This window comes from Gambusia affinis, linkage group LG22 (assembly GCF_019740435.1).
Source record: "Gambusia affinis linkage group LG22, SWU_Gaff_1.0, whole genome shotgun sequence".
Classification (NCBI taxonomy): Eukaryota; Metazoa; Chordata; class Actinopteri; order Cyprinodontiformes; family Poeciliidae; genus Gambusia; species Gambusia affinis.
In genome coordinates this window covers 11,417,703-11,444,035 of record NC_057889.1, presented here as the reverse complement: position 1 = coordinate 11,444,035, position 26,333 = coordinate 11,417,703, and the positions used below count along the sequence as shown (strand labels likewise).

Here is a 26,333-nt window from a genome sequence, read left to right as displayed (position 1 = left end):
AGTCTTGAACACTGAAATCCATTTTGTTTTCATTATACACAAAGTCATAAAACAAAAAAGGCACGATTGATCTCCCTCAGCAAAAGGTTTGAAAGACAGCTTAATTACTTTCTCGGTGCTGCTGACACTTCTTTTATAAGTATGCATTGAGCTTTGGCTGCAGCAGGACTTATGCATTTTTTTCTTCACTCTGCAGGCTTTCCTTTCTCTAGTTGTCATTGTGAATGCTTTGCAGTTATCGGTGCAACTTTACCTTAACACTGTGTCATGTCTTTCTGTTAAAAAAATGATTGGCTGAATGAGTTTATGTTTGACATAGTTTCTTTCATGACAAAGTCAGTGGAAGAGCTTTCGCTTCCATATTTGTACTCTCGCTGTTTTCTTTCTCGTAAAATGCCAGCTCATTGCTTTTGAATTTATCTGTGTATTTTTCTGGACTGCCATTTACCACGTGTAAGCTATTGTTTTTTACTGTTGAAATTAGTTTTGACTTGGCAGTTCCTATACAAAGCTGTTGATGCAACCTTTGCTGCCATTAATAAAACTTTCACCAAAGACAAGACTAAGGCATCTTTTTGTCATCTCCGTGTGTTTTTTGAAAGGTCCAATATGGCGAAAGAGTTTGAGATCAGACTACTTCTGACTCACCACGCCAAGTATTCACAGCACTGCATCAGCTGACTTAAACCTGTTTGGATCGAGGGATAACATAGTGATAATGTACAGTTTGCACAGTATTTAAAAGCATAAAAAAAGATTCAGAAATAATGACAAGAGTAAGAAAGGGAGCTATCAACCTCTTTCCTATTGTTAATGCTGAAAGATTATTATGTAAGAAAGATGAAAAGACTGGTACGTTGACGTTAATCAGATAAATGTGTTAAGGTCGATGTTCCCAGATGTTTTAAATCTTGTTTGCCGTTTGCAAAAGAAGTTGCTTGTATGTAAAAATGCCAGACTTTATGCAAAGGTCTGGCATCACTGCCCCACATCGTCTCAACCTTGAATGCTGACTTAATTTATGTAAACCAACAACTGTGTTGGGTGCTGGCATTTTCACTTGTTGACTTATGAATGGCCAGAGGTGAGAAGTGATTTATCCTTATGTGTTTATGATAGAAATGTTTTGCTTACATGAACTGTCGTTTTTTTCTTTACTGCAGAAATTCCTTCCGGGTCAATGCTTCTGTGTTTTTCTGTGTATCTTTTCTGGTCAGAAGCATTGACTCTGTGTAGTCTCTTTATTTTTTCTTAACATAGAAAGTATTCCTGGCTAAGTGCTTTGTCGCTTCTTTGCTCAAGAGGAAGAATTGCTGCATTGTCAACGATTCAAATCAGTTACATCGCCTTCCTTTCATAAGCAACTTTTTACCCCTCGGCTTCAAATGATACAATTAAATTAATTTGACTATGCAATATTATATTTAGGATGGGTTCAGACTGTATTTGATATGATTACATCATTAGATTGTATTGGAATTGAATTTCACAGTTTTGAATTGAATCCAAATTCTGATTTTGTTAACAAATTGTCTTGTAAATTACTTCCAGGTGGCATTCTTTTGTTAATTAGTGCTAGTTAACCAAATTGTTCAATACATAATGATGAGATATTTCTTATCACTACACTACCACTTTTCTCAGGCTGGTGGTGGAGATAGGTATCCATGAATTTGTAATGTGTAGATAAAATACACAATTAAGGACCCCAGTTATATGGTTAGTTTTGATTTTGGTTTCTTTCTTTTTATTGTAATTTTTTTTACAATACAAATAATGTGAATGAAGCACAAGCACTCACAAAGACTTCTCCCTCAGAACTGTCTGAAATGTAAAGCTAAAGGTATGCAGGTAACCCGGGACCCTGTGGGCACAAAGGTATAATTTTCATTTTAGGAATATGTCTAAGCCTGTACACAACTTCAGAAACAGACTGCTGCTGCCTACGGTCATTTCATTTTGTGCAAAGACATTATTAGATGCACCTCTTCAAATGCTTGTTTACACAAATGCAAAAATCCACCAATTAAGTTGATGCACTTACACATCTAGATGTGGCGAAAATGACTTGAAACCAGCAATCACACAATTTGCTTTGCAGCAATTTATAGAGCCTACAATTAATTATAAAGATCATGTGACGGATTGTGTTTAACTTTGGTAATCACATCTGTAATATGTTTCAGTGTTAAGTGGTAATGCATTAGACCTGACTGGTAGTTTATACATATATATAGTTTAAAAATAAGGATCTGTAATAAATAAATATATTATTACAATAAAACCACTGTTACTCATTACATTTTAAAAATATGGACTATTTTTATTTTAAAAGCAAATAGGACAAAACAACTAGATGTGCTAGGGTGCTTAGGTCAAGAGTGGAAATAATAAAAGATGGCAATTACTTCGTTAATTATTTGCAACCAAATCCATAACTTCAAGTGTAGAATAATTGTATTTGAATTCTTTGCATGAGTGGATTACTTAGACTGTTATTCTGATCTGTTGGGAATTTTTACGCCAAATCAAAGGCCCCATTAACATTTAACAAACAAACAAACAGACAGACAAAAAAGTACTTTAAAGTATTTAATAGCTTTTTTTCCAACATAAGATCCACCACGTCATGAGGTATATGTTTTTGACACACTTTTGATCCTTTAATATGAATAAAGCATTGTTTCTATGCAGCAGTCTATCTGGATGAGCTCCCATTTGCTATAAATATCACACTTCTGGGAAACTGAAACGTATAAAGATAAATTTGAAGTATTCACAAGTGTTCCGCATACATAAAATAATTACTCTCAGTAATAGTTTGCAGAATTCACAAGTGTTCCGCATACATAAATACATTCAGTAATAGTTTTATTTCTGGATTTTGTTTTGAAAGGATTTTATTGGTCTTGAACTTAAACCCTGACATGGAAAATATAGAATGTCTAGAGCATGAGTCTTTATCTTGAATTGCTGTAGGTCAGAATACTACATTAAGTGTGGCATATAGATGCAACACAGTTAATAGACACAATACATATACACTTTACATACACTTAGACATGATGCTTTGTACAAGAGCGCTACGTACACTACTTACAGACATAAACTTATTTTTGGCACTAATGGAACTCAATATGGAATAAAACATGGAGGGATATTTATGACATTTTGTTGAAATAATAAAAAAAAAACTAAGGCAGTTTTGAAGGAAAAGGGAAGTTAACAGGTACTTGCAAAGTGTACCATTAAGTAAGTGGATAAGGTTATATATGTTGTGAATGTTCTTTTTCATGTATTGCATTTGATCAAACTAGGTAAGGGAGAAGAGGACCATTTTGTCTAACCTTCTGATTAACAGCAACCTTGTTCAGTTCAATATTCATACTGTGATAGATATTAATCATGAATGAATTTTATTGCTTGTATTTGTATCAGTTGTCATGTCCTGCTTTCCCCCATATCCTGCCTACCAGAGTCTTTCAGAACCAGGACACAACTTGTCGCTCACTTCTATTGGCAGACTCTTTCTCTGATCAGGCAGGTTTGGGCTTGTTGAATTTACACTGAACTAATCATCCATGATTGCCAAGTAAACCAATTACTCCAATACAGAATCATAGACTTCTGAATGGGTGTGATTATCATCCCAACTCCTAAAAAGGCACTGAGTGACGTTCTGTGGAATTGAGTCGTCTGAATGTAATGCAGCCAGCAGCATTTTTCTGAATAACCATACACTGCAGGTTGTGGCGTTATTTTAATGGAAACATATTTACATGTACCATCATGTGTGTATGTGCATTAGGATTGTTTTTTTTAAACCCTCTCATTTAATTTATTTATTCATTTTTGAAATTTAGGTCAAACTGTGTTAAAGATAACAGTTGTTGTCCTTTCTCTTATGTTTGTGTGTTTCATATTTTCATGTACAGTTTAGCAACATTGTATACCTACTCTGTGTTTGTGCTGGTTTATGCAGGCATTGTGTAAGAGAGCATGTAAAGGAGGAAGTCAAAACAATGGGAAGCAAACAACTGATTTCGAATGTCTGGCCCCTACATGTTTGGACATCAGAGCTGTCTGTAATCCAGTGGCTTGTTTATGTGCTACGTGATAATCAGGGAGCTCAGCTTATCTCGGTGTCAACAAGCTTCAGTCCACAGTTAGAGGCAAGACTCTACCTGAATATTAGCATTTATTTAGAAAGCAGAATATTATTTTTCAGCCCTTTATGCCAAATTTTTAAAAGCAAATAATGCATTTACTCATGTTTAAATTTGGTTGAATTTTTCTCCATATTTCACAGTTTATCAGTGTGTGGACACTTTTGAAATAACAATTAGTATCAATGACCGGGCAAACTAATTTATAACATAATAGCAAGACAGGACTTCTACAATAAATACATATTTACCACTCACTCAATTAGATACATTCTGTTAGGTTTTTTTTTTTTTTTTTTTTTTTTTTTTTTGGCACAGTCAAAACGTTGCCCAAAACATCTGGTTGTTCCTACATTATTAACCTATATAGGAGTGTCTGCTCTATAGCAGAGCTAATTCCCTACAAACTGCCTGCAGGATGGATTTATATTCTTACATAGATCCCAAATCTGACCGTGTCATTTGAAATTGATACCCATCAAATCCCCAAAGTTTCTTCTCACTTTGTCATCAAATGTTGAGCTTGTGTAAATTGTCCCTTCAGTTTGCTGTTCTTACCTAACAGGAGTGACACCTGGTGTGATCTTCTGCTTCAGGGTTTGATGAGTTGTTTATTCTGCGTTGGTAAATAATACCCACATTGACCTTAACAAGTGGTTATTTAAACTGCTGTTGCTTTTGTGTCATATCAAAATGATTAGTCCATTCTCATCTGACTACTGACTTATTGTTTCAAACAACAGCTGCTCACTGTATATTTTCTCTCTTGTAGACCATTTTCTGTAAACCCCAGAGATAGCTGAAAATAAACACTCAGAAGGTAATGAATTTGGGAAACACCCAAGCCGGCTCTTTTGCCAAATTTACTTAAATCTCATTTTTCCACATTTTGATACCACACAGCAAGTTGTTTTCAACACATGTGGATTCCTGAATCATTGCAAGCAGTAAAACTAATGAAGTACTTTTAAAATGTATATAATAATAATAATAATAATAATAATAATAATAATAATAATAATAATAATAATAATAATAATAATAATAATAATAATAATAATAATAATAATAATAATAATAATAATAATAAAACCTTAACTGATCAAATTGACATCATTTCTAGCCACAAACAACATCTATTAAATATGTTCATGTGTATTCAACAATATTCATTTCCAGAGTCTTAAGTCTGGAGAAAAGCAATTTTCTTGTCGATATCTGGAACTGTGAAGAAAAAACAAATGGTTAGCAGAAATAATGTAATGTGGGAAAGTTAGAGATATTTGAATTTGTGGTATGTGGAATAATTTATTTTTAACTCGAAAAGATGGAATTATGGATATCTGTAATATAAACCCAACATAGCATTTTAAGATGAAAAATTACATCTGAAAACTTTTAGTGTTTTCTTTAGATACATTAAATTGGGCAAACAATTGCTTCCTGCAAATATTCTTTCTTGGGAGGATCTGAATCTATTAATTAATTCATTAGTCAATAAAAGAGTTGCCCAAACCAAATACTTTCCCATTAATTCAACAAAGTCAACAGCCAAAATATCCCTAACCTCTGCTTTTTTACAGAAAATAGGACACTGAAGGGATCCAGACTCAATATTTTTTGACTATCCAGAAAGGAGCACACTAAATAAAATAAATAATGTTGATAGTGTTAGTATTACATACGCTTAAGTGTTTCCAGAGTTATGCTGCTGCTACTATAACGTTGCAAAGATACAAAGTGTCTATGCCACAGTGTGGTTTAAATATATGTTTTAATGCCCTGCCATACAGGCCTAGTTCCGTCGATTTAAATATTATTGCGCAGGTATGGTTTTTCTTTCGGATGACCAACGGGCCAATCAAAAGGTGCGCTCAGATGACACTTCATTGAGGCGGGGCATCACGCCAGACGCTCTGGTCGCTCATTGGACCTTTCGCTGTATACCCATGACGAGCCAGCCAATCGTAAGCGTCAGTCCATATGACGCGCTTGAGACAGAAAACATCATTCATCTAATGGTGGTCTTTGGACAGCTGCATCTCAGCGAGGAAAGCGCCGATGGAGAGCATCTGTTCAGTACTGCACATCAGTCTGCCAGAGTAAGACCGGGACAACCTGAGGCAACATGGACATCCTGAAATCACTGGGACATCCGGAGGAGATATTTAATCTGTTTAAGTTTAAGATGGGAGGATGCAGAGCTGTCATGCCAAAGTTGGATTATGTGAGTAAAATACGTTCAGCAAGCTCAGTACTGAGACAGACGCTGCACTATGAAGAGGCTGGATATATCATGGGAATTATGCAGCACGTCATGTTCTGCTTTTCAGAACAGCTACAAAAAAATATGCAAATCATAATAAAATGAACATACAGGCCTGTTAGAATGTAGGCCTGCTGCTTTGCAGTGCTGTTAATTGCGCCGTCGAGAGTGGAAGCAAGCAACTAATAGGACTTTGTCAAATCAGATCTGTGCTCTTACCAGGCAGAGGTGACCACTGACGTAGGATTTAAATTGCATAATGAGCTTGGAGGGTTCACCACTAAAGGGAGATGATAATCTCACAGTTTAAATACCAATGTGACCTGAAAAGAAAATCAGCCTGCAAAAATGTCTTAAAACAGACTCCAATTTTTGTTGCTGACATTTCAGCACACAATAGATGTCACTGCAATGCAGAGACTGTTGCTCCAAAAAGTGCTGCATCCTTCTAAATGTATCCTGGCAAATGTAGTGATCCGATTTAATCTTAACCCACCCAACCCGCACTGATTGGGTGGCCTTTATTTCAAGCTAGAGCAAAAAGCCACTCTGACTCCCTTTATTAACAATACCAAAGATAAATGTGGAACAGTGATCACGGAAAGGTACGCCACTGCATTCCACTGTTAAGGCCTTGAAAATGTGAGGAACTTTGGTTGACATTTATCTAAACATAGCATAAATTTGTCTGTTTGAAAGGGTGACCGTCTATTTTAGGCTAACAATAAAAGTCAGCTGCTTACCATGAAACTTTAGGGCTCTTATTGCTTTGCTCAGCTGGTAAGCTTTATGAAGATGCTGAAATAATTTGAAAAAAAAAAAATAATTAGCACCTGCCTACACATCCTGGCTTACTTAAAACCTCAAAGAATTTATTGAGTTGCACCTGAAAATACAACACGAGAACTTTTTCTTTAGTGCCCTGTGTTTCATTTAAGCCTATTTTACCTTATTTACTGCACTGCTTTTCAAGAAAATACAAACGGATGTAGTTCCCACGGTCTTCCACTAGGTGTCAGCAAAACACTGTCCCTCTTACTTCTGCTTTTTGATCTGTTTGTCACGATTCGTTTTGCAGAAATAAACACTCGTTTTGCAGTGCATTGTGTACTGCAACAATGCACACGTTCTTTCAGTCATAGCAACAGCGCTAAAACTAAGCATCGCTTTCCCACATTTTATTTGCGAAAATACCAGTTGGTTGGACAATGTTTATTTTAAGCCTATATTTGCTTTAAATCGATTAAAAAACATATACTACAACCCTGCAGCAGTGCATCCTATATATTGTTTTGACTAGCGTTGGATCTAAATTGATCTAAATGGTAATATTTCATGAAGCTGGATTAGGAAACAACGTTGCAGCTGCTCGTGTTGTGGGTTGAGGGGGTGGGGACGTGTGTCTGATCATAACAACAGATCTACAAACGCTCTGCGTCAGGTCCGCTCTGCTAATGCTGCTATAGGCTTGCTTATAGACCTGCGGTGCGACCTCACGCCCTCCAAAAGATTTTACAACGCGCTTCGACCCCTCTCTCCGCTAGCTTGTCCTCTACATGGACTCGGAGTTTGTTACTCCCCGAAGCAGCGTGTCCTCCACATGGACCGTGTCGTCTCCTAACTGCAGGCTCGGGCTCTTCCCGTCAGGGTTTTCGCATGGCCGGAGCCTGCTGCAAATGTCCGGCCTCTCTGTCCGTGTTGAAGCGCTCCCTCTCGGTGGCGCCGCGAGGCTGCGGCTCCTCTCCCCCTCGGTCGGTCCTGCAGGGCTGGAGGAGGCGCGGGGACAGGGGCCTGCAGGAGGCAACCAGACCCAGTAGTGCCCTCAAAACCGCGGGTTTCTACCGACAAACAGCATTTCTTTGTCTCTCCTGCCAGGAGTCCATGAGCGACAGTCTGCGGACCTGCTACGTATATCTGAATCAGACCAGCAGGAGCTTTGCGGCCGTGATTCAGGCGCTGGACGGAGAGCTGAGGTGAGTCAGAGCTGAGCTGGCTGCAGGTGAGGAGAGGTGTGTCTGCAAAATGTTCCATGGCATGATGGCTGCAGCTTGAATCTTCCCTTAAAATAACGTAAAGAAACGCGGAGGTAGATTTGCGTGTATTTCAGCCATATTGAGTCCTTCAGTATAAAACTTCAGGCATGTGGAGACATATGCAGCTCCTTTGTATGTCTGCAAAAGCAATGTTGTGTTTGTCAGCTCCTCCTGAGGGACGCGTTGCGTCAGTTTAACTTTTATAAAACCGTCAACAGCCCCAATAAATCAATAACTTCTTCAGTTATTTGCTATCCTAAATACCAGTCATTAGAGTGTACTTTGCACATTGCTTTGTAAAATCCTATTTGGCTGCAGCAAAACATCAGTTCAGGATTACCCAATATAACTTTCTCAAGGACTGGTTTGATCATTTATTTAAATAGTTTGGAAATTATGTAAATATTGAAGGAAAATGTCTAACTAGTCTGTTTGTTTCTTGTCAAAACTAACAAACAGTTTATCAATGATTGTTTTGGTCTGTCAAATAAAATTCCAATAGAACACATTCACATTTGTAGTAATCTTGCAAGTTTTTCATTGATTTTGATCCAGACATGCGGTTTGCATCTTCTACCTGGTGCTTCGTGCACTGGACACAGTTGAGGACGACATGACCATCCCTTTGGAGAAGAAGGCGCCCATGCTTAACAATTTCCACACGTACCTGTACCAGGAGGAGTGGTGCTTCACTGAGAGCCATGAGAAGGACCGTCAAGTTCTGGAGGATTTCCCTACGGTCAGCGGCACCCATACATGCACAAAGAAAGCCATTAAAACCACTGCAGAGGGATTTCTACATGAGTTGATGTACATTTACATTAATGCAGTTTATTAAGAGTAACTGTGATTGTTTGAACCCAGATATCACTGGAATTTAGAAACCTTGCGCAGGAATACAGAGACGTCATCTCTGATATCTGCCACCGGATGGGTGTCGGGATGGCAGAATTTCTGGAGAAGAAGGTGGGATCCATGAAAGAGTGGGACCTGGTAAGAGTTATCCATGTGCCACAGTTATGTTAGAAGCAAAACAGCAAAATAAATGACTTTGAATGGATTCCTACGCATGTTTGATTTTATTATAAAGGTTCTACTCAATGATTGTAATAGACTGTTTGTGCTGGCAGCTGATCATTGCCTAATCTTTAATCTTGCATGTTTTGAATTCCACACACATTTTTTTTCCATTCTAGGAAAATAGTTACAATAGATTTATTAAGTGTTTGTCACTATATTGTAAATGTGTAATAATCTGAGAACTAACGACTAATCCAGGGGCAACGTAAGGTGACCTATTAGCCACAATGGTATTATTAGTACCTTGTTATAGTGATAACAACCTTGTTGTGTGTCTTTTGATCTGTGCAGTATTGCCACTACGTTGCCGGTCTCGTCGGCATCGGTCTGTCGCGGCTCTTCTCTGCCTCCCAGCTGGAGGATCCAGAAGTGGGACGGGACACGGAGCTGGCAAACTCAATGGGCCTATTCCTGCAGAAAACAAACATCATCCGAGACTATCTGGAAGATACTCAGGAGGGACGGGCCTTCTGGCCAAAAGAGGTATCAACAACAACAAAAACGTCAAGTTAGATTGAGTTTATTAGCCTTGCAGTTGTGGCAGTTTTAGTGGCTTCAGAAATGAGAGTCATTTACAAAAGATTCCCACTGAATTGAAATAAAGCGTTTATAAGAATCGTTATACATATATATGATTAATTTTTGCCCACTGTTACACTTTGCAATTTGCATGTAGGTTTAAAAAAAAAAAAAAAAAAAGTCAGTCATCTAACCAGAGCACCATGTTGTACATATTTTGGTGTTTTTCATACCTGGCTTGTAACAAGCTGCAAACAGGACTTGATATGACTTCATTCCAGATACTCCTACCTGAGCTGTGGATCTTTTCAGTTTTTACCAAGGGACACGTTGAGCGCAGGAAATGTTGTAAATGACATCTCTTTTGTGTCGCTGTGCAGGCGTGGAGCCAGTTTGCGAGTCGTCTGGAGGATCTAGCCCAGCCCGAGAAGCTGGAGTCGGCTCTGTCCTGCCTTAACCTGCTGGTCACCGACGCTCTGCGTCACGTCCCCGACGTCATCGCCTACCTGTCTCGGCTGCGCAACCAAAGCGTCTTCAATTTCTGCGCCATTCCACAAGTAAAGACCATTTGGTCTTCTACTCAAATAATGTGATGATTTCACTTAATGTCCAGGTGTTTCACTCTCTGTGCAGCATATATTCTCATTAAAGTTACTTTAAACTAAAGGAAAGGTTTGACAACAAAAACTGTGTTTGTAGATTTGGAATTGAACTGTCAAAATAGTTGGTATGAATTAAAACCAGTAGTAAGCACTATCACTGGTTTATAGTAATATGGCTACTGCATTATAAAGTAGTTGTCAATGTAGTGGGGAGTTCACTGGGACTGACACTTTATGCTGATTTCTGCGACATCTGGAAACTGTTATATATTTCTAGATATATATTTCCAGAAATATATATCTGGAAATATATTTCTCATATTTCTTCATAAAAAATATTCACTTTTTAAATAATTTACAGACTTCTTGTCTGCAACAGTGTTTAATTACATCTGCCCTCCTTATTTATGGCTATTTTAGCGCTAGGAAAATCCCAGAATCAAATACAAAGAGTTATTGATGTTTTTCTCATTGGTTTCACAGTAGTAGTGAAATCAGACACCCAAATACATACTGTTTTTTTTCTGTATATGTATGTTAAAAGTATTTTTCGCTTGCATTAAAACATCTTTTTAGATGATAATTTTGATTTTGTCGGCTGAAAAGATGTAATCCCTCTGTCAACCAGGTGATGGCAATAGCTACCCTCTCAACATGCTACAACAACCCGATGGTGTTTCAGGGTGTGGTGAAGATCAGAAAGGGACAGGCTGTCACCCTAATGATGGAAGCCACCAACATGAGAGCTGTGCAGACCATCATCGCCCAGTACAGTCAAGAGGTTTGTAGGTTCTCTCAGTCTTTTCTCTGCCGGCTTCTGCCTCATGAACCTGTTGACCCAAATTCCTCTCTCTTTTGGCAGATTTTACAGAAGGTCTCCCTCACCGATCCGACGCGGGACAAGACGCTTCACATCCTGGCTGTAATCCAGGAGAAGTCTGCCCTTCCTCAACCTGACCTCAGCTGCAGGAACCACCACCTGTCTCCTATGTACCTGTCGGCTGCCATGCTGCTGGCCGCGCTGAGTTGGCAGTATCTCAGTACGACAGCTGCCCAGGCGCAGGGCACAGGTGACATGCAGTGACTCTCTTCCTGATTAGACAACCCCTGTCTTTTCCTGGACATCTAGTCCTTCTCTTCCTTGGGAAATCTAAGGAATGTCTTCCCACATTGGAGTCCCACACTGGCTATTAAAGAACCACAGGCTTATTGAACTTTGGGATTCTTTTTGCAGCCTGATCTAAAAAAAAAAAATTCTGCGTTCTCATCCATTTTGTGTTTACCGCAAAAGGACAATTTTTGGATTTTAGACAACAACTATCAACCTTTGTGAAGTTTCACTGATTTTTGTTTTCTGAAATTTTAGCTTTTTGTGTTCTTGTTGAATCCTCACTGTGAGAAACTCTTGAAAGTACATCAGCATTTGCACTGTTGGATCACATGGACATATTCCTATAACCGATTTAGAACATTTCGTGTTTCATTCAGTTTTGAATTTATTCAGCAATATATGGGAAAGATCTTTCTGCTAATTTTATCACTCATGAACTAAAAGAAATGGAATAAAGTAAAATAGATTTTGAACAAGAGGAATTTGTTGGCAAAGTGTCCTTAACAGCTTTGGTGAGTAGAAAGGCTAGCACAGAGTGACCTTGTACAGAACCAAAGGAGGACTACAAACATTGCTATGTAATGTCATTTTCATTTGTACATATTTTGAAATGAAATGAAATGAAATTTATTTGAACATGATACAAATATAAAAATAAAATATTTGAAGAAATAAAGAATCTAAAGGGTGCAATCTGTGTGAAATCAGAGTAAGCTTGCACTTCTGTTTCATTTTATTTGAGTCAAAGATGGAGAACCTTTTTAAAATGAACCTACAAATAAATAATGCATGTGGTAGCAATTTTTTTGAATGGATGAAGAAGTAGTCAAATTTATGCAAACTTGAGCCAATAATGTTTTCAGTTGCTACTCTGTTTCACCGTCAGAGTAGCAACTGTAGCAAGGGTGACATATTACACACTTCCTTTCCCAAAGTTCAGGTCACTGTTCCTGTTTTATGTTTTCTTGAGACAGTCCCAACATTTAAATTATGGCTGATCAAAATTAACACAAAGGCCTATCTCATATTTGCTAAAAAAAAAAAAAAAGTCTGAATAATCCAAGTACTTACAAACATTTTCATAGTCTTATGAGGCAAATGGAACCTGAAAAATAAAAAATAGCGGGCAACTTCAAGCTAAAGCACACTGTCCTCCATTTATAGGAGGACAGTGACCTTTAGTATCTCAATGACTCAAAAAGTAAGATGTTGGAGTGGCCTAGTCCAAGTCTGAGCTTAAATCTGACATGTGGTATTACTTTAAACAGGCTATTCATGCTTTAAAATCCTCCAGTATGCAGAAATTTCAGCTAAGCAGATCCTTGCTTTTTTTTTTTTTTTTTTTTTTTTTTTTTTTTACAATTTAAAACTTATTACCAGACACCACAGCAAGAAATCTGTAACAGCAAAACATTTTTCACAGCAGCAAGGAATATAATAAATCAAGTTTACAACTATTTTTTAGGCGCCTGACACCTTGTTAATATAATGCTAAACGTAAGTCATGGGTGACTTTAAACTGACATAACGATAATTGTAAAGCAAAAGTTAAGCATTCGAAGCTGCTTCAGATTTATGGAAGGCAGGTGATCGTCATTCAATCTCATGGCCACTATCAGGCAAGCTGTGGCAAATTATTGTATGTTTTTGTTGTTTTATGAGGTTTATTTAGATTTGCTTTTTTTGTATAAGTAAATCAACATCTTTCAGAGGTATAAATTTTAAAGGAGAAGACCTAGATCCATAGAGTTCCCTGTGAATTACTCTTCTGTTTACCAAAATAAAGAGGGACTTGCATGGGTTTGCATATTTCTGTTTTTATTCCCACCTGTATTCTAATTCCTAGAGCAACAGTAAACCTTTGGAGTTTTTCTGGTCACATGAGACAAACAGTTATGGTACATTTATTGCATGAACATGTGATTCTATGACTTTGCATCTCATATAAAAGACTTTGATAGCAGTGAAGAGAAGCTTTCAACTTTGAAACGGCAACACAGGTAGGAAGACATTGATTTAAGATGTCTTTTTTTTTGCCCTTGTAACTAGAATTGTACTAGATAAAATATTGAAATAATTTTTATTTATATTAATACTTATAGCACTGGTTTATCTCAGAATTTAAGAATTCGAAGTTGGGAAAATTATCCAATTATTTCTTTGAAATGGTGTCATATACAAAATGAACTAAATGTTTCTGGTTTTAATCAGAGAAAATAAGCACAACAGCTAGCATCACGTGGAACAGTAAACTGTGTAATTACAGCTACAATTATCACAGTTCTTATGATTTCAGGTGTTTTAATAATGTTTCTCCCATTTACTAATAATGTCATCTGTTATTCAGGATGCATCCTTTCTTCCTGCTCTGTATCGCGGTGACGGGGTCCGTTGCCTGGGCTCGACCTAATCCCTCTCCCTTCTCCTCAGAACTGATCCACCTTATTAACAAAGCCAACACCACCTGGACAGTGAGACTACTCAGTTTTCGTTTTTTTCTCCAAGATGAAAGTGTCACGGCCACAGACTGTGGTAATAATACAGCTGTATTACTTCACTCTTGTTTAGGCCGGCCACAACTTCCAGAATGTTGACATCAGCTATGTGAGAGGGCTTTGTGGCACCATCCTCAACGGACCCAAACTGCCAGAAGTGTAAGTTTCAACAGTGTTTCATATTTCAGGGTGTGAGATGTGAGTGTTCAAACTCTAACATGACAAAGCAGGTAATAATCAACAAGTTTATCATCTGCAGGGTGTTACAGACTATCTCCTCTTTCGTTTAGGGTTCACAACATTGAAGGTATAAACCTTCCAGACAGCTTTGACCCACGCCAGCAGTGGCCCAACTGTCCCACCCTCAATCAGATCAGAGACCAGGGCTCCTGTGGATCCTGCTGGGTAAAAAAACACCCCTACAAATACTTAACAAAAAATTTATTTTATTTCACAACATTTTGTTACTTATCTTTTTTTTCTACAGGCTTTTGGGGCAGTGGAAGCAATATCTGACCGTCTGTGTATCCAAAGTGGTGGAAAGGTCACTTTGGAGATCTCTGCTGAAGATCTGCTCACCTGCTGTGATGATTGTGGAATGGGGTGAGCAAAAGCACAAAGAAATTTCTCCACATAAAAGGGCACTTCTAGATTCGTAAATCTCCGAAGATAACTATGCTTGAGAAATGACAACAGTGGCTCAATTTTTCAAATGAAAACAGCAAAAAAGCAAGCAAAATCTTTCTTAAAATGTAATGTTTGAATTGTTAATTGTAAGTGCAAATTTTTGCCTTTGCATGTTTGTTCCAAAGACTGAAAAAATAACCTCCAAATGATATCAGTACTTGGCATTTTGAGACTTGATTGACATTTTTAATGGTGAAGGGTTTTTTGGAGAAGATTGCTCAGTTGCATTGTAAACAGTTTGGTAGCTTAATCCAGATCAAGGAGAAAAGATAATACATTCAAACCATTTTTTGTGTTTCCTTCTTATTCTTGCATTCTTGCGCCCTTTTGGAAGACTTTTTAAAGTAACATATATTGTGGGTTTGTTTGCTTGCAGGTGTTTTGGTGGTTATCCCTCAGCTGCTTGGGAGTTCTGGACAAAGGCTGGCCTTGTGACAGGAGGCCTGTATGACTCCAAAGTTGGTGAGTACATCCCACACTCAAACTGCATCTTTTGAGAGCCAAAAAACTTAGCAGCCTTGTGCGTGTTACAGGTTGCAGACCCTACACCATTGCCCCCTGTGAACATCACGTAAATGGAACTCGTCCTCCGTGCCAAGGCGAAAAAGAAACCCCTAAATGTGTGCAGCAATGCACGGATGGATATACTCTGTCTTACCCAAAGGACAAACACTTTGGTAGAGGCATTTTAAAAACAGTTTTGCTGGCTTTGGTTTATCTTGTGTTGGATTCTAAGCTTTGTCTGCACCCCTTTAGGCCTGCGCTCGTACAGCATCCCTTCAGAGCAGCAGCAGATCATGACAGAGCTGTATAAGAACGGGCCTGTGGAGGCAGCTTTTAGTGTCTATGAGGATTTCCTGCAGTACAAATCTGGTGAGGCATTCGCTGTCCCAGCTGTTCACTATCTCCACTCTACAAACAAAACTGTTCACATTTTTTCCTTTAATTTGATTTTTGAGGTGTTTAACTTCATTTTATGATTAACACTATAGCTTTTTTTATTTAAGTATTTGTCTTCTTCTTTCCTAAGTGTCTTAACAACATAGCAAGGTGAATTCACCACATTTCTTTGCTCAGGCTGTGGATACAGAGACAGATAAGCAGACCAGTTATCTGCTGAAGTCCTGTTCAGTCTGATCCTGCTTGTTATATTAATCTAAACCACTGAGTCACAACTGATTTTCCAAATATTTCTGTCTTCTTCGAATTGACACTTAGAAGAGTATTTATGCTCTTCCTTGAGCATGAAAGTTAAGGAACTCTTTCTTGTTGTAACAGGCGTGTATCAGCATGTGACTGGAGAAATGCTGGGAGGTCATGCCATAAAGATCCTAGGCTGGGGGGAGGAGAATGGCACCCCCTACTGGCTGGCTGCAAACTCCTGGAACAATGACTGGGGAGACAAAGGTAAAAGTGAATATGTAACGTTTTTTTTATTCATATTCTACAACAGAAATTCAAATTTCATAGCATTCTACTACAGTAAGAATTGGAAATAATGTCTGCATGTTGCTTTCCGCATACAGGTTTCTTCAAAATAAGACGTGGAAATGATGAATGTGGTATTGAGTCTGAAGTAGTCGCAGGAATCCCCCTCAAATAGATGATTTAAAAAATATGTTTCGAGCTTCTTTGTAAGGTCAAAGACCAGCAAGTACATGACATGTAAACTTATGTTCAAATTATCATAAAGAATGGATTTCATGGCAGATGATTATTTTATGGTAGAGCCTGAAGCAGCAATTCCTGATTAATGAGAATCTGAATTTAATTTAAGGAATTGTTTTGTTTCTGTTTCTACAGTGAAATGTGAGTTAGAAGCTTATTTTTAAAGTTGCTTTTACACATGTTTGTAACAAAAAGTATTTGCATGTACTTCTATAAGGTTTGTTTTAACATTAAATAAATCTAATATCAAAGTAAATATGACCATATATTCATTCATTTATTTTCATATAAATTATTTGCTTATACACAAAAAAAAAAACATGTTAAAAGAAATGAGGTTATTGGTGAAGGTTGTTCCATAAAATTCCCAGTCTTGTGTATTTGACTGCCAACCCCCTTGCCAGCAAAATATGCTGGCAAAATACTTCAAAATAAAAAAGGGTGGAAATTAAAATCAACACTTCAAAATAAAAATGGCTGGAAAATAAAATCAACACTTCAAAATAAAATATTGCTGGAAAATACACCTTTAAGCATGTTGATTTTGAAAAACATAACAGCATTTCTTCAAATCTTCATTGTAGTAAGATTGTGTGTTTTTCTTATATTGATGAAGACACAAGATTATGTGTGGCTGGTTAGCTCAGTTGGTTGGAGAGTGAAACTCATAAAGCCTAGGTCATGGGTTCAAGCCCCACATTGGCCAATGAAAACATAATGTGTTTCATAAAGTCAAATCTTCAAAATAGCAGGAGGCTTTAAATTAAACCTTAATTCATGTTGATTTTGGAAAAACTTTAGAATTTCACTGCTTTTTGTAAAGATCATGTAAGTTATTCTAACATTGATTAAAACTCACCATTATGTGTTGCTGGTTAGCTCTGCTTGTCAGAGAAGGGTACTTATAAAGCTAAGATCATGGGTTCAACTAGCCAACAGAAATATAATGTCTTAATAAATTCATCTCTTCAAATTAGCATGAGGCTGTATATTAAACCATTATGCACATTGATTTTGAAAAAGATTAGAATATTATCTCTTTACTCAAATCTTCATTGTGGTAAGATCATTTCAGTGGTTCTTATATCAATGAAAAATCAACATTATGTATGGCTGGTTAGCTCAACTGGTCAGAGCCTCTTGTTAAGAATGCCAAGGTCATGGGTTCAATCCCCACACTGGCCAATGTTTCATAAGGTCAACACTTCAAAATAGCAGGAGGCTTTAAATTAAACTGTTAATCATTTTTATTTTGAATTTTACTGCTTTTGTCCAGATCATGTACGTTTTTCCTACATTGATAAAAACTCAAAATTATGTGTGGCTGGTTAGCACAGCTAGTGAGAGTAGGGTACTTATAATGCCATGGTCATGGGTTCAATCTCCCCCCACTGGCCAACTGAAATATAAAGTCTTCAGGAAATCAATTCTTCAAAATAGCAGGAGGCTGTGTATTAAACGATTATGCACATTGATTTTGAAAAACATTAGAGCTCTTTACTCAAATCTTCTTTGTGGTAAGATCATGTAAGTTTTCTTAAATCCATGTAAGCATGCTGAGGTCATGAAACATCCTGGGGGGAAGGGGCATCATGTGACAGGATTGGGGGAGGGGGGAATTCATGTGACTGGAAATTCAAAGCAATTAATTAGGGTCATTGATCACTCATCAGTCATCCCCAGATTAAATTTTGACAGAAGGGTGCCTATATAGTTTTTTTTATGAGCATTTCAAAGGAGGAATAACTTATTTTACTCCCTGGAAGGGTAACGATTTTCAATTGCAGTATATTGGCAGAAAAAGACAAACTCCAAGGAATCAGTATTTACGAGACAAAGGTAATGGGTTGGATTTAAACATCTCAACAGTTCAGACGTATGTGGAACAGCAAAAATAAGGGTGCACATATGGTCCCATTCATTCAATTGTCTGTGTTTGTAAGATAAAGTAAAGCCATATCATTCGTTGCCAAAAAAATATTAGCATAAATATTTTGCATATATTATATTATATATATATAATATAATATATATTTACGAGACAAAGGTATATAAACATCTCAACAGTTCAGAGATGTTGAGATGTTTATATATATATATATATATATTATATTATATAATAATAATATTTATTAACATAAATATTACCTACACTTTGATTTTGAGTTTTTAGAAACTGAAAAACTCAAGTCAAAGTCAGATCAAGTTACCCAGTGAATGTTGGAACATTTTGCCAATACTGAGATGTTATTAGTTTAATTTTAGCCACTTTACTTGGCTTAAAATAAAGAAGAAGAAAAAGAAATGGAATTTAAACGTTTTTAAGTAGTTAAGCGATCTAGCTACGATAGATAATCTTTCACAGCCTCTGAAGCTGCACTTACAGCAAAGCGCCACACCGCTGGAGGTGGCGCTGAAGCACCTTTTGAGTTTGATGCCGATAGAAGAAGACCAGAAGGCGGGATCTAAACGTCTCGCCGTCAGAGGCAGACTCTGGTTGGTTCAAACTCAAACACAATCTTCGGTAATTGCCTGACAGTCAGGAAGCGGCATTTCCCGGACAACATACCGGTCAATAAAGGCCGCTGGTGGACTTCGCCGCTGTCGCAACTGATGGGACTTGCCGGGGTTGAGGAAAATCGAGACCTTTGATCGGTAGCTGGTGGGGATGAAGGCAGGTTCCCCGAGGTTACTTTAATCATTTTCTGTCAGGTCTTTGTTGTGTCGAGCGCTGTCGGCACTGCGGGTTTAGGTTTGTGCTGGAGGATAGCCATAGGTCACTGGCATGTATTTATCCAGTGTGGAGCCGTGGAGAACATACTGGGAGTCTGTTTCCAGGCCGTACACGGTGTTCATCTGCTCAGTGACCGCTGCTCTATACTATCTGTGGGGCCGCAAGTGTGAGGTCAGTCACAGCGCTGGCGTAGGTGACATTAACTGCATTATATACGGTTTATTACTTATTCTATTTTTATTTATTCATTTCGGTGTTTTCCCTAAAAATGTGAGTTTATCCATTGCTATTTTTTAAAAATTGTTTTCTTTCAATTCGTTCGTTTTCTTTTAAATGCCCTTTCATTATTGCAGTGTTAAATAGGCTTTATTCAAACTGCATTTGAATCTGAATACAATCTGAATACAAAACTGTATTCAGTTTTTTTTTTTTTTTTTACCTCGGCTAACATGCTTTAATTTATTTTATCAATTCATTCTTCAAAATAATGAATATTATTAATTTATGACACCACTAAATACACTTTGCTTTGTTATGTATTATTTGCTTATTTTTTAAAAAAATTAAAAATTATTTTTTATGGAGCTCATGTAGTATAAATATGCACACTTTACAGGATGCTGTTTTAATAGTGTTTTCCATAAATAATGAAAAACTCAGTTATGCAATTCTTTAGTCTGGTATATTTCAAAATTAAGAAGTGCAGATTACTTTTACAACTACTTACATTTGATCAACACTAAGACCCTATATGCTACGGCTAAATAATGCTTGATGGCTGCATACAATCCTATTTGATTTTAATGTCAACACCTTTTCTGTTTATTTCAGAGATTATTTATTATCTTTCTTTTCAGACTCCTGCCTTGATATGTAGTGAAGCTTTTAGTGTATTCCTCAAAAAGCACTGTCCTGTGGTAGCTGAGCGCTTCTGTCCCACTCCCTGGTGCTGGGGAGGACGGGTGCAGACCCTGGTCTGTGCGCTTCTTAAATCCAGACCCCATGTCTCTTATCGCAAGTAAGAGGAAGCCTTTTATTTATGTGATTTCCTTTTTTTTGCTTTTGATAATTTATTTTGCTTTCATTTCTTTTCAGTGAGTTGATTCGTACACCAGATGGTGGTCAGATCTCCTTGGACTGGGTTGACAATCATACCAGTGCGACCTACCCTGAATCTAGCGCGCGACCTACTGTGCTCATCCTCCCAGGATTGACTGGGAACAGCCAGCAGCCCTACGTGCTTCATGCTGTTAGCCAGGCAACAAGACGGGGTTACAGGTCAGCTTTGCTTCTGCTGTTTATAAAAAAGAAGAATTAGGGATAGATACACCATACACTCTTTGGTGCAGCTGAAAAAGATGCGCTAAAAGCTTTCAATTAGCTGCTTAGTAGCATAATCTTACTCAGAAAAAAGCCAATATTTATGTGAATCCATTTACCGTACTCAAAAGAATGAGAAAACAATCTTGAGTCCACCAGATTTTTATTTGAAACGTTTTGATCTTTCAAAGAGTTGACATATTCAACAGCGGGCATTAGGTTGTTTTCATACCACATCTAAATAAAGAAAGTTAAACATGCGTTTCCTCAAGTCTCTTTGACCACATGTTTAAATCTGAGCCGTCTCTTTTTAATCATTGTTCCAACTTGTGTGTAGCCATTTTGTGACTTCGGAAAAATCAAGATGTTTGCCTTATTTTAATGGAATGTAATTTTGAAAAGTAGTCTCTTCTCTTCTTTTTCCAGATGTGTGGTCTTCAACAACAGAGGAGTTGGAGGGGAAGAGTTGTTGGTATGTAATATGAACCTCAAAGAGACACTGTTTTAGAGATCAGTACTGCAGATTTAACCATTTTTGTAGCTCTTAAATGTGATTGATCTGAAGTAGTTCTACTTGCATAAAATGTTTTTATTCAGAAGATATTTTTTAAATTGTAATATGTGCCATAAATATATTTTTTTCTAAAACAATATGTATTTATCTTCCTTTTCAAAAGTTCACTCTCTTGGTTAGAAAATATAATTAATTTCAAGAATGATTTAGTGAATTGTACATTATGTTTTCTTTTTTTGTCAATACCTACCCATTTTAGTGAGTTAAATATAAAAAAATAAAAGATACCATTTTGCGGATTTAGATGTTTGTTATAAGCACACTGGTTTTAGTAATGTTGAATGACCATCTCTGGGTGTTTCTAGAGCAACTGCAGTGTAGGAGTTGCCAGTAATGATGATAACGATGAATAAAGGCCCTCCTTTTAGCTGTGAATCCAACACTTCTCCTTTGAATCCGGGCCTCTTTCAGACCCCAGTCACCTACTGCGCTGCTAACACTTCAGATTTGGAGCAAGTTGTGAAGCATGTGAAAGGCCTGTACCCTCAGGCTCCAGTTCTGGGTGCTGGTGTGTCTCTTGGAGGGTGAGTGGTTGATGACTAGCTCAGTGCATCTCTTTGACCTAATCCTAATTATTTTCCGGCTCTTCTTCTCTGCAGAATGATATTGTTGAACTATCTGGCCCGCAAGCGCACAGAGTCGGGAATGGTGGCAGGCATCACCATCTCCGTCGCCTGGGATGCACTGAAGTCGTCCGACTCGATGGAGGAGCCTCTCAACTGGCTTCTCTTCAACAAACACCTCACTGATGGCCTGCGCCAAAAAGTCACCAGGTTGCACAATTTGTTGTACATTCAAGTTAACCTCAGTTAAGTGTGTAGAGTGAGATTTTATTAGAAAACTAAATGTTGCCTTATTTTGTACAGGCACAGGAAGATTCTGGAGAAAGTGGTGGATGTCGACTATGTCCTGAAGGTACGGCTCTTTGATTTGCCTTGTTGAGAAAATCAAATCTACACATAAAGAAAAACTCTTTGAATTTGATAATGAACAAATATAACTGAAATGTTTTTAAATAGTACAAAACTTTTTAACTTGATCAGAATTTCTAATAAGCTTATTTCAGTCACTCTGAGTGCAATAATTTAAAAGCAATTGTCAAAAACAAGACCAGGCAAGAACTTTGTGTTCATTTTACATAAGAGAGGAGTCTGGTAAGGGTTTTGATCAGATGAGACTAAGTGGCTTCAGTGTTAAGTAATGAAGATCTGACAAAGAAGCTCATACCGCGACATTGTTCTCTAGTCCGACCTCTAGTGGTCAATGGGGGGCAATTGCAATCACAACTTGTCCATCTTAATCGTTCACAACCGGATTAAACCGCTACAGTGGTGTTAATCCTCCATACACCACTGTATGGAGGATTTTGCCAGTGTAGGTTTTTAACCTACACTTCTTTAACAAATGAAAGAAGTTAATTTGTGAATGAATTAGAGATGAAGAGCAAATGGGGCCGACTTTCTGCGTGAAAGGTTTTGTACCAGCTTTGACAAGAAACATTTTTAAGTTATTTTCTATATTTACTTGCAGTCTGTTGACTCTAATGTCTTATATTTATGACCTGGGGTCACTCAGTTATTTTGGTTTGAAAAGGGGCTCTTATCTATCTTTTTGAGTCTGTTGGTGCAAAGAACCAGAACCAAAGTAAAAGGGTCTAGAGTGCTATGCAGCTGATTCAGGATATACCTGAGATTTGAACATCTTTATGACACTTTATCTCCATAACAGAAAAAAACTGATTTGCCATGATTTAAGTAGATTGCTATGAAATGATGTGTTTACAGGTATGAAATGGAAATAAGAGAGGAATGCAAATAAAAGCATGAATTGAGCATTTATTTTCCTGTCCTCTGTCGTCTAATTCTTTTCTCTGTTCCAGGCACGAACGATCCGGGAGTTCGACGAGCGTTTCACTTCACATGTGTTCGGCTACAAGTCGTGTGTCGATTACTACCATGATGCCAGCCCAGCCAAGAAGCTCCCCCAAACTGCCGTGCCCATCCTGTGTCTCAATGCTGCTGACGACCCTTTCTCTCCACAGAGTAGTAAGTAGATGACAGGAAGGTCAGATCCTCACAGACCTACTAACTTTGCAACATACCAATGTCTCTTACCTATTTGAATGTCTCTGTGGCTTTTGCAGCGTTCCCGGTCTCCATAGTCCAGACGCTGCCAAACGTTGCCCTGCTACTGACGACTCACGGCGGACATATTGCCTTCTTGGAGGGTCTGTTTCCTCTCGGGGAGAGCTACATGGAGCGCCTGTTCGGTCAGTTTGTCCAGGCAGTCTTTGAACACCCGAAGGACATCAAGAGAGCCTGCGGCATGGCAAAAGATGAGTCCAAATAACAACATGGTGACGTTGGAGAAAACCCAATCAGCGATGTCAGTCAGTGAAGCTTGATCTTGAATAGAGGGGAAAAAAAGTCACTGAAAAGTATTGTTTTTGTGTGGTTATTTTTTCCTTGCATGCTTTTGGCCGTCCACCCAAACGTTTCGACATCATCGCAGCCCTGCTGATCTACCTCAGACGGGAGCAAAACAAACTAATTTAAAATTCTTTGCAGGGAAAGCCACTTTTCAAGTGTTTAGGTATGAAGTCCTGAAGCATGTGAAAAGCTTTTGCACAAGTGAAAGAAATATTTCTAAATGACTTTTTAATGATTTTTGGAATGTTAATTGCTTCCTGTTTCCCTTTCACCAAAATCCACCCAGGACGCAGAACAAAGTAATGTGTGCCAAAAAAAAAAAAAAAAAAAAGCCTTTTTAAACAAATTGCATAGAAAAAAAGAATGTTTAAGATGGAACTGCTCTACTTTCATTACTTTCTGGCATTAATATAAAGAATTTTAAGACTGATGCATTGCTTCCTCATCAAGGTATTTTAAATAGCTTAAATTATGTACTGTTTGCTTGTTTGCAGTTCAGAGCACATAAAAACTTAAATGAGTAAAAATTATATAAGATACACACTTGATCTTTCTGTGCACTTAAAATGTTCGCATATTCTGTCAGGAAGAATGTGAAGTATTAAAAAGTTTTATTTTGCTACGATTTGCCATTTGTCGACCGATTGCACATCGGTCAACAATGAAAAAGCGACAGATGAATGAGAAAGATTTTGGTCTGTGTAAATCTGCTTGTTCCTGACGGCATTTTGAGAGATCTTGTTTCGAATTTATTTCTTGTGGCAGCACAGACATGTTTCACGATTGTATCTACTGTAGCACTTATGATGAATGGACCCTACTTTAATGTGATAAAAATCCAGGTGGAAATGAAGTTAGATTCATCACAGATGCCTCCATTATTTTATATTTTAGGTGACTCTTAGTGAGAAGTGATTTCATGCATCATTTATGGCCATGAATAAATTATTGCAGCTAAAATTGTTAATTGTCAAGGTCCACGACAATGAAATGTCGTGGACCTTGACATTTCATTGTATGTTTAAAATAGGTTTTTATGTTTTTGAATGACATTGTTGCCCTTGTTTCACTTGTCAGAGCTATAAACACAATCATACCTTTTATTGTTATTCATAAGACACATACATGTAAGTGCACAAATATGTAAATAATTTGCTCTATGTTATGTACTGAATCTTATGGAAACAAATAAAGAATGGCATCTAAAGAATTTACATTTTATCTGGTTAATTTACATTGGTTGCCTTGCAACAGTCTTCATGCCTCTTCAATTTTTCATGTAGTCACAGCTCACATTTTCACATCTTATTTGTACAAAGATATTCGAAAGCAATGTAGCATTTTTGTCCACTTCATAATTAAGTACTACTCTTCAAATCCCAATAACAGTCAATTCACTTTCAGAATCAAAATTCCTTTTATTGTCATTGAGCACGAAGAAAGCAAAACAAAATAAAATAAATAGCAACTCTCAAATGCAAGTCAAATAGTCGAATAAAATAATAATAAATAAGTATCTCAATAAATGTAGAAACACAGAAATGATGATCAGGTTTTAGATGGACTATCTGTGGTTGTAACCTGTCAAAATGTGCAAAAGGTTTAAGGCACTAAATGGCATCAAACATTTTTCTCCATTAAAAGTTAAGTGACTAAGATCTGCATCAACAAATAATTAAGATGGTTTTAATTAACACATATCACGAGGTTCATCTTTATGTAGAAATGTCACAACACACGGCGATCCTGACAGCGAGCCACCTCCGGTTTCACCGATTAGATCCCAGGCCTTTAATCTCGGTGCGGTAGAGTCATTAAAGTAGCTGATTAACCCGAAACACATCAATAATTAACCAGGAACAATAAAGCCCCACGCCCTCTGTCACAATCCTACCCACTCCAAACCCTCGTTTAGATTCAGTTGTGGTCTGGAAACAAAATGAGGTCTGCAGTAGCATTTACTTTGTGGAAAAAATAGAAACAAACAACCACTTTCTAACTCCTGTAGATTGGAATCTGAGAGTTGAACTGATTGCCCTCACCTCCAAATACCATCCACTGCTCCTACTGTGTGGGTGTAAGGAGGAAAAATAACTTAATATGAGAATACTGAGAAAGGAGTGGTTGTTTTCAAAAGTTTCCATGAACAAAGTGAAAAACTGATATTTCTATAGACTACATTAAAGGACATCATGAGTTATTTTTTCACTGTTTAGCATAAAAACATCCTGTTTTAGATTAGGATTACCAAAATTATTTCTGCTTGCTAAATGTTAGAAGAAAAAAAGGACATTTTCTTTCTTACCTTAAAGTCTAATAGGTTTATACACTGAAGGTCTTTAAACAATTTCGTAAAATACAGATGGTTATGTTCTGGCTTTGTAAGCTTCTAATAGGTTAAGTAATACATACTGAAATGAGTACAGACATAGACTGAGAGAAGTCTGTTTCTGATCCCAGAAACATCATATAAAAACAAATGAAACTTTGCAAAGTCACTCATGGACAAACAGATTAACTTTTAAAGACAAATTTTGTTTTAGGAAACTGAAATTGAACTGTTTGGTCAAAATGGAGAAAAAAAGCCATCTGAAACTGAGACCACGTAAGTATGGGGTAGCAACATAATATTATATTTTGTCCATTAAG

General features: G+C 37.4%; 3 protein-coding genes across 5 annotated transcripts; all 3 read left to right on the top strand.

Annotated features, from left to right (window-relative positions):
• Window positions 1-6,118: 6,118 nt before the first annotated feature.
• Window positions 6,119-12,508, top strand: fdft1 (farnesyl-diphosphate farnesyltransferase 1). 2 transcript variants are annotated; one of them, XM_044106056.1, is made up of 8 exons: window positions 6,119-6,393; window positions 8,308-8,405; window positions 9,021-9,204; window positions 9,330-9,458; window positions 9,837-10,028; window positions 10,445-10,621; window positions 11,295-11,447; window positions 11,529-12,504. In XM_044106056.1, exons 1-8 carry the CDS (start codon window positions 6,295-6,297, stop codon window positions 11,748-11,750), a joined length of 1,254 nt encoding a protein of 417 aa, XP_043961991.1. In that variant the 5' UTR covers window positions 6,119-6,294; the 3' UTR covers window positions 11,751-12,504. The 2 variants fall into 2 exon arrangements, with proteins under 2 accessions (XP_043961991.1, XP_043961990.1); XM_044106055.1 differs by lacking the exon at window positions 6,119-6,393 and having other exon boundaries at window positions 7,540-8,405; window positions 11,529-12,508.
• Window positions 12,509-13,748: 1,240 nt separating this feature from the next.
• LOC122825042 (cathepsin B-like) lies at window positions 13,749-16,568 on the top strand. Its single transcript, XM_044106092.1, has 10 exons — window positions 13,749-13,777; window positions 14,125-14,248; window positions 14,346-14,431; window positions 14,563-14,677; window positions 14,760-14,875; window positions 15,336-15,421; window positions 15,493-15,636; window positions 15,716-15,832; window positions 16,238-16,366; window positions 16,486-16,568. The coding sequence occupies exons 2-10, from the start codon at window positions 14,126-14,128 to the stop codon at window positions 16,560-16,562; spliced, it is 993 nt and encodes a 330-aa protein (XP_043962027.1). The 5' UTR covers window positions 13,749-13,777; window position 14,125; the 3' UTR covers window positions 16,563-16,568.
• Window positions 16,569-19,065: 2,497 nt separating this feature from the next.
• Window positions 19,066-23,695, top strand: LOC122825228 (phospholipase ABHD3-like). 2 transcript variants are annotated; one of them, XM_044106463.1, is made up of 9 exons: window positions 19,066-19,532; window positions 20,219-20,379; window positions 20,457-20,639; window positions 21,108-21,153; window positions 21,667-21,779; window positions 21,855-22,028; window positions 22,122-22,170; window positions 23,135-23,300; window positions 23,399-23,695. In XM_044106463.1, the coding sequence occupies exons 1-9, from the start codon at window positions 19,413-19,415 to the stop codon at window positions 23,602-23,604; spliced, it is 1,218 nt and encodes a 405-aa protein (XP_043962398.1). In that variant the 5' UTR covers window positions 19,066-19,412; the 3' UTR covers window positions 23,605-23,695. The 2 variants fall into 2 exon arrangements, with proteins under 2 accessions (XP_043962398.1, XP_043962399.1); XM_044106464.1 differs by having other exon boundaries at window positions 19,109-19,301.
• Window positions 23,696-26,333: the final 2,638 nt, after the last annotated feature.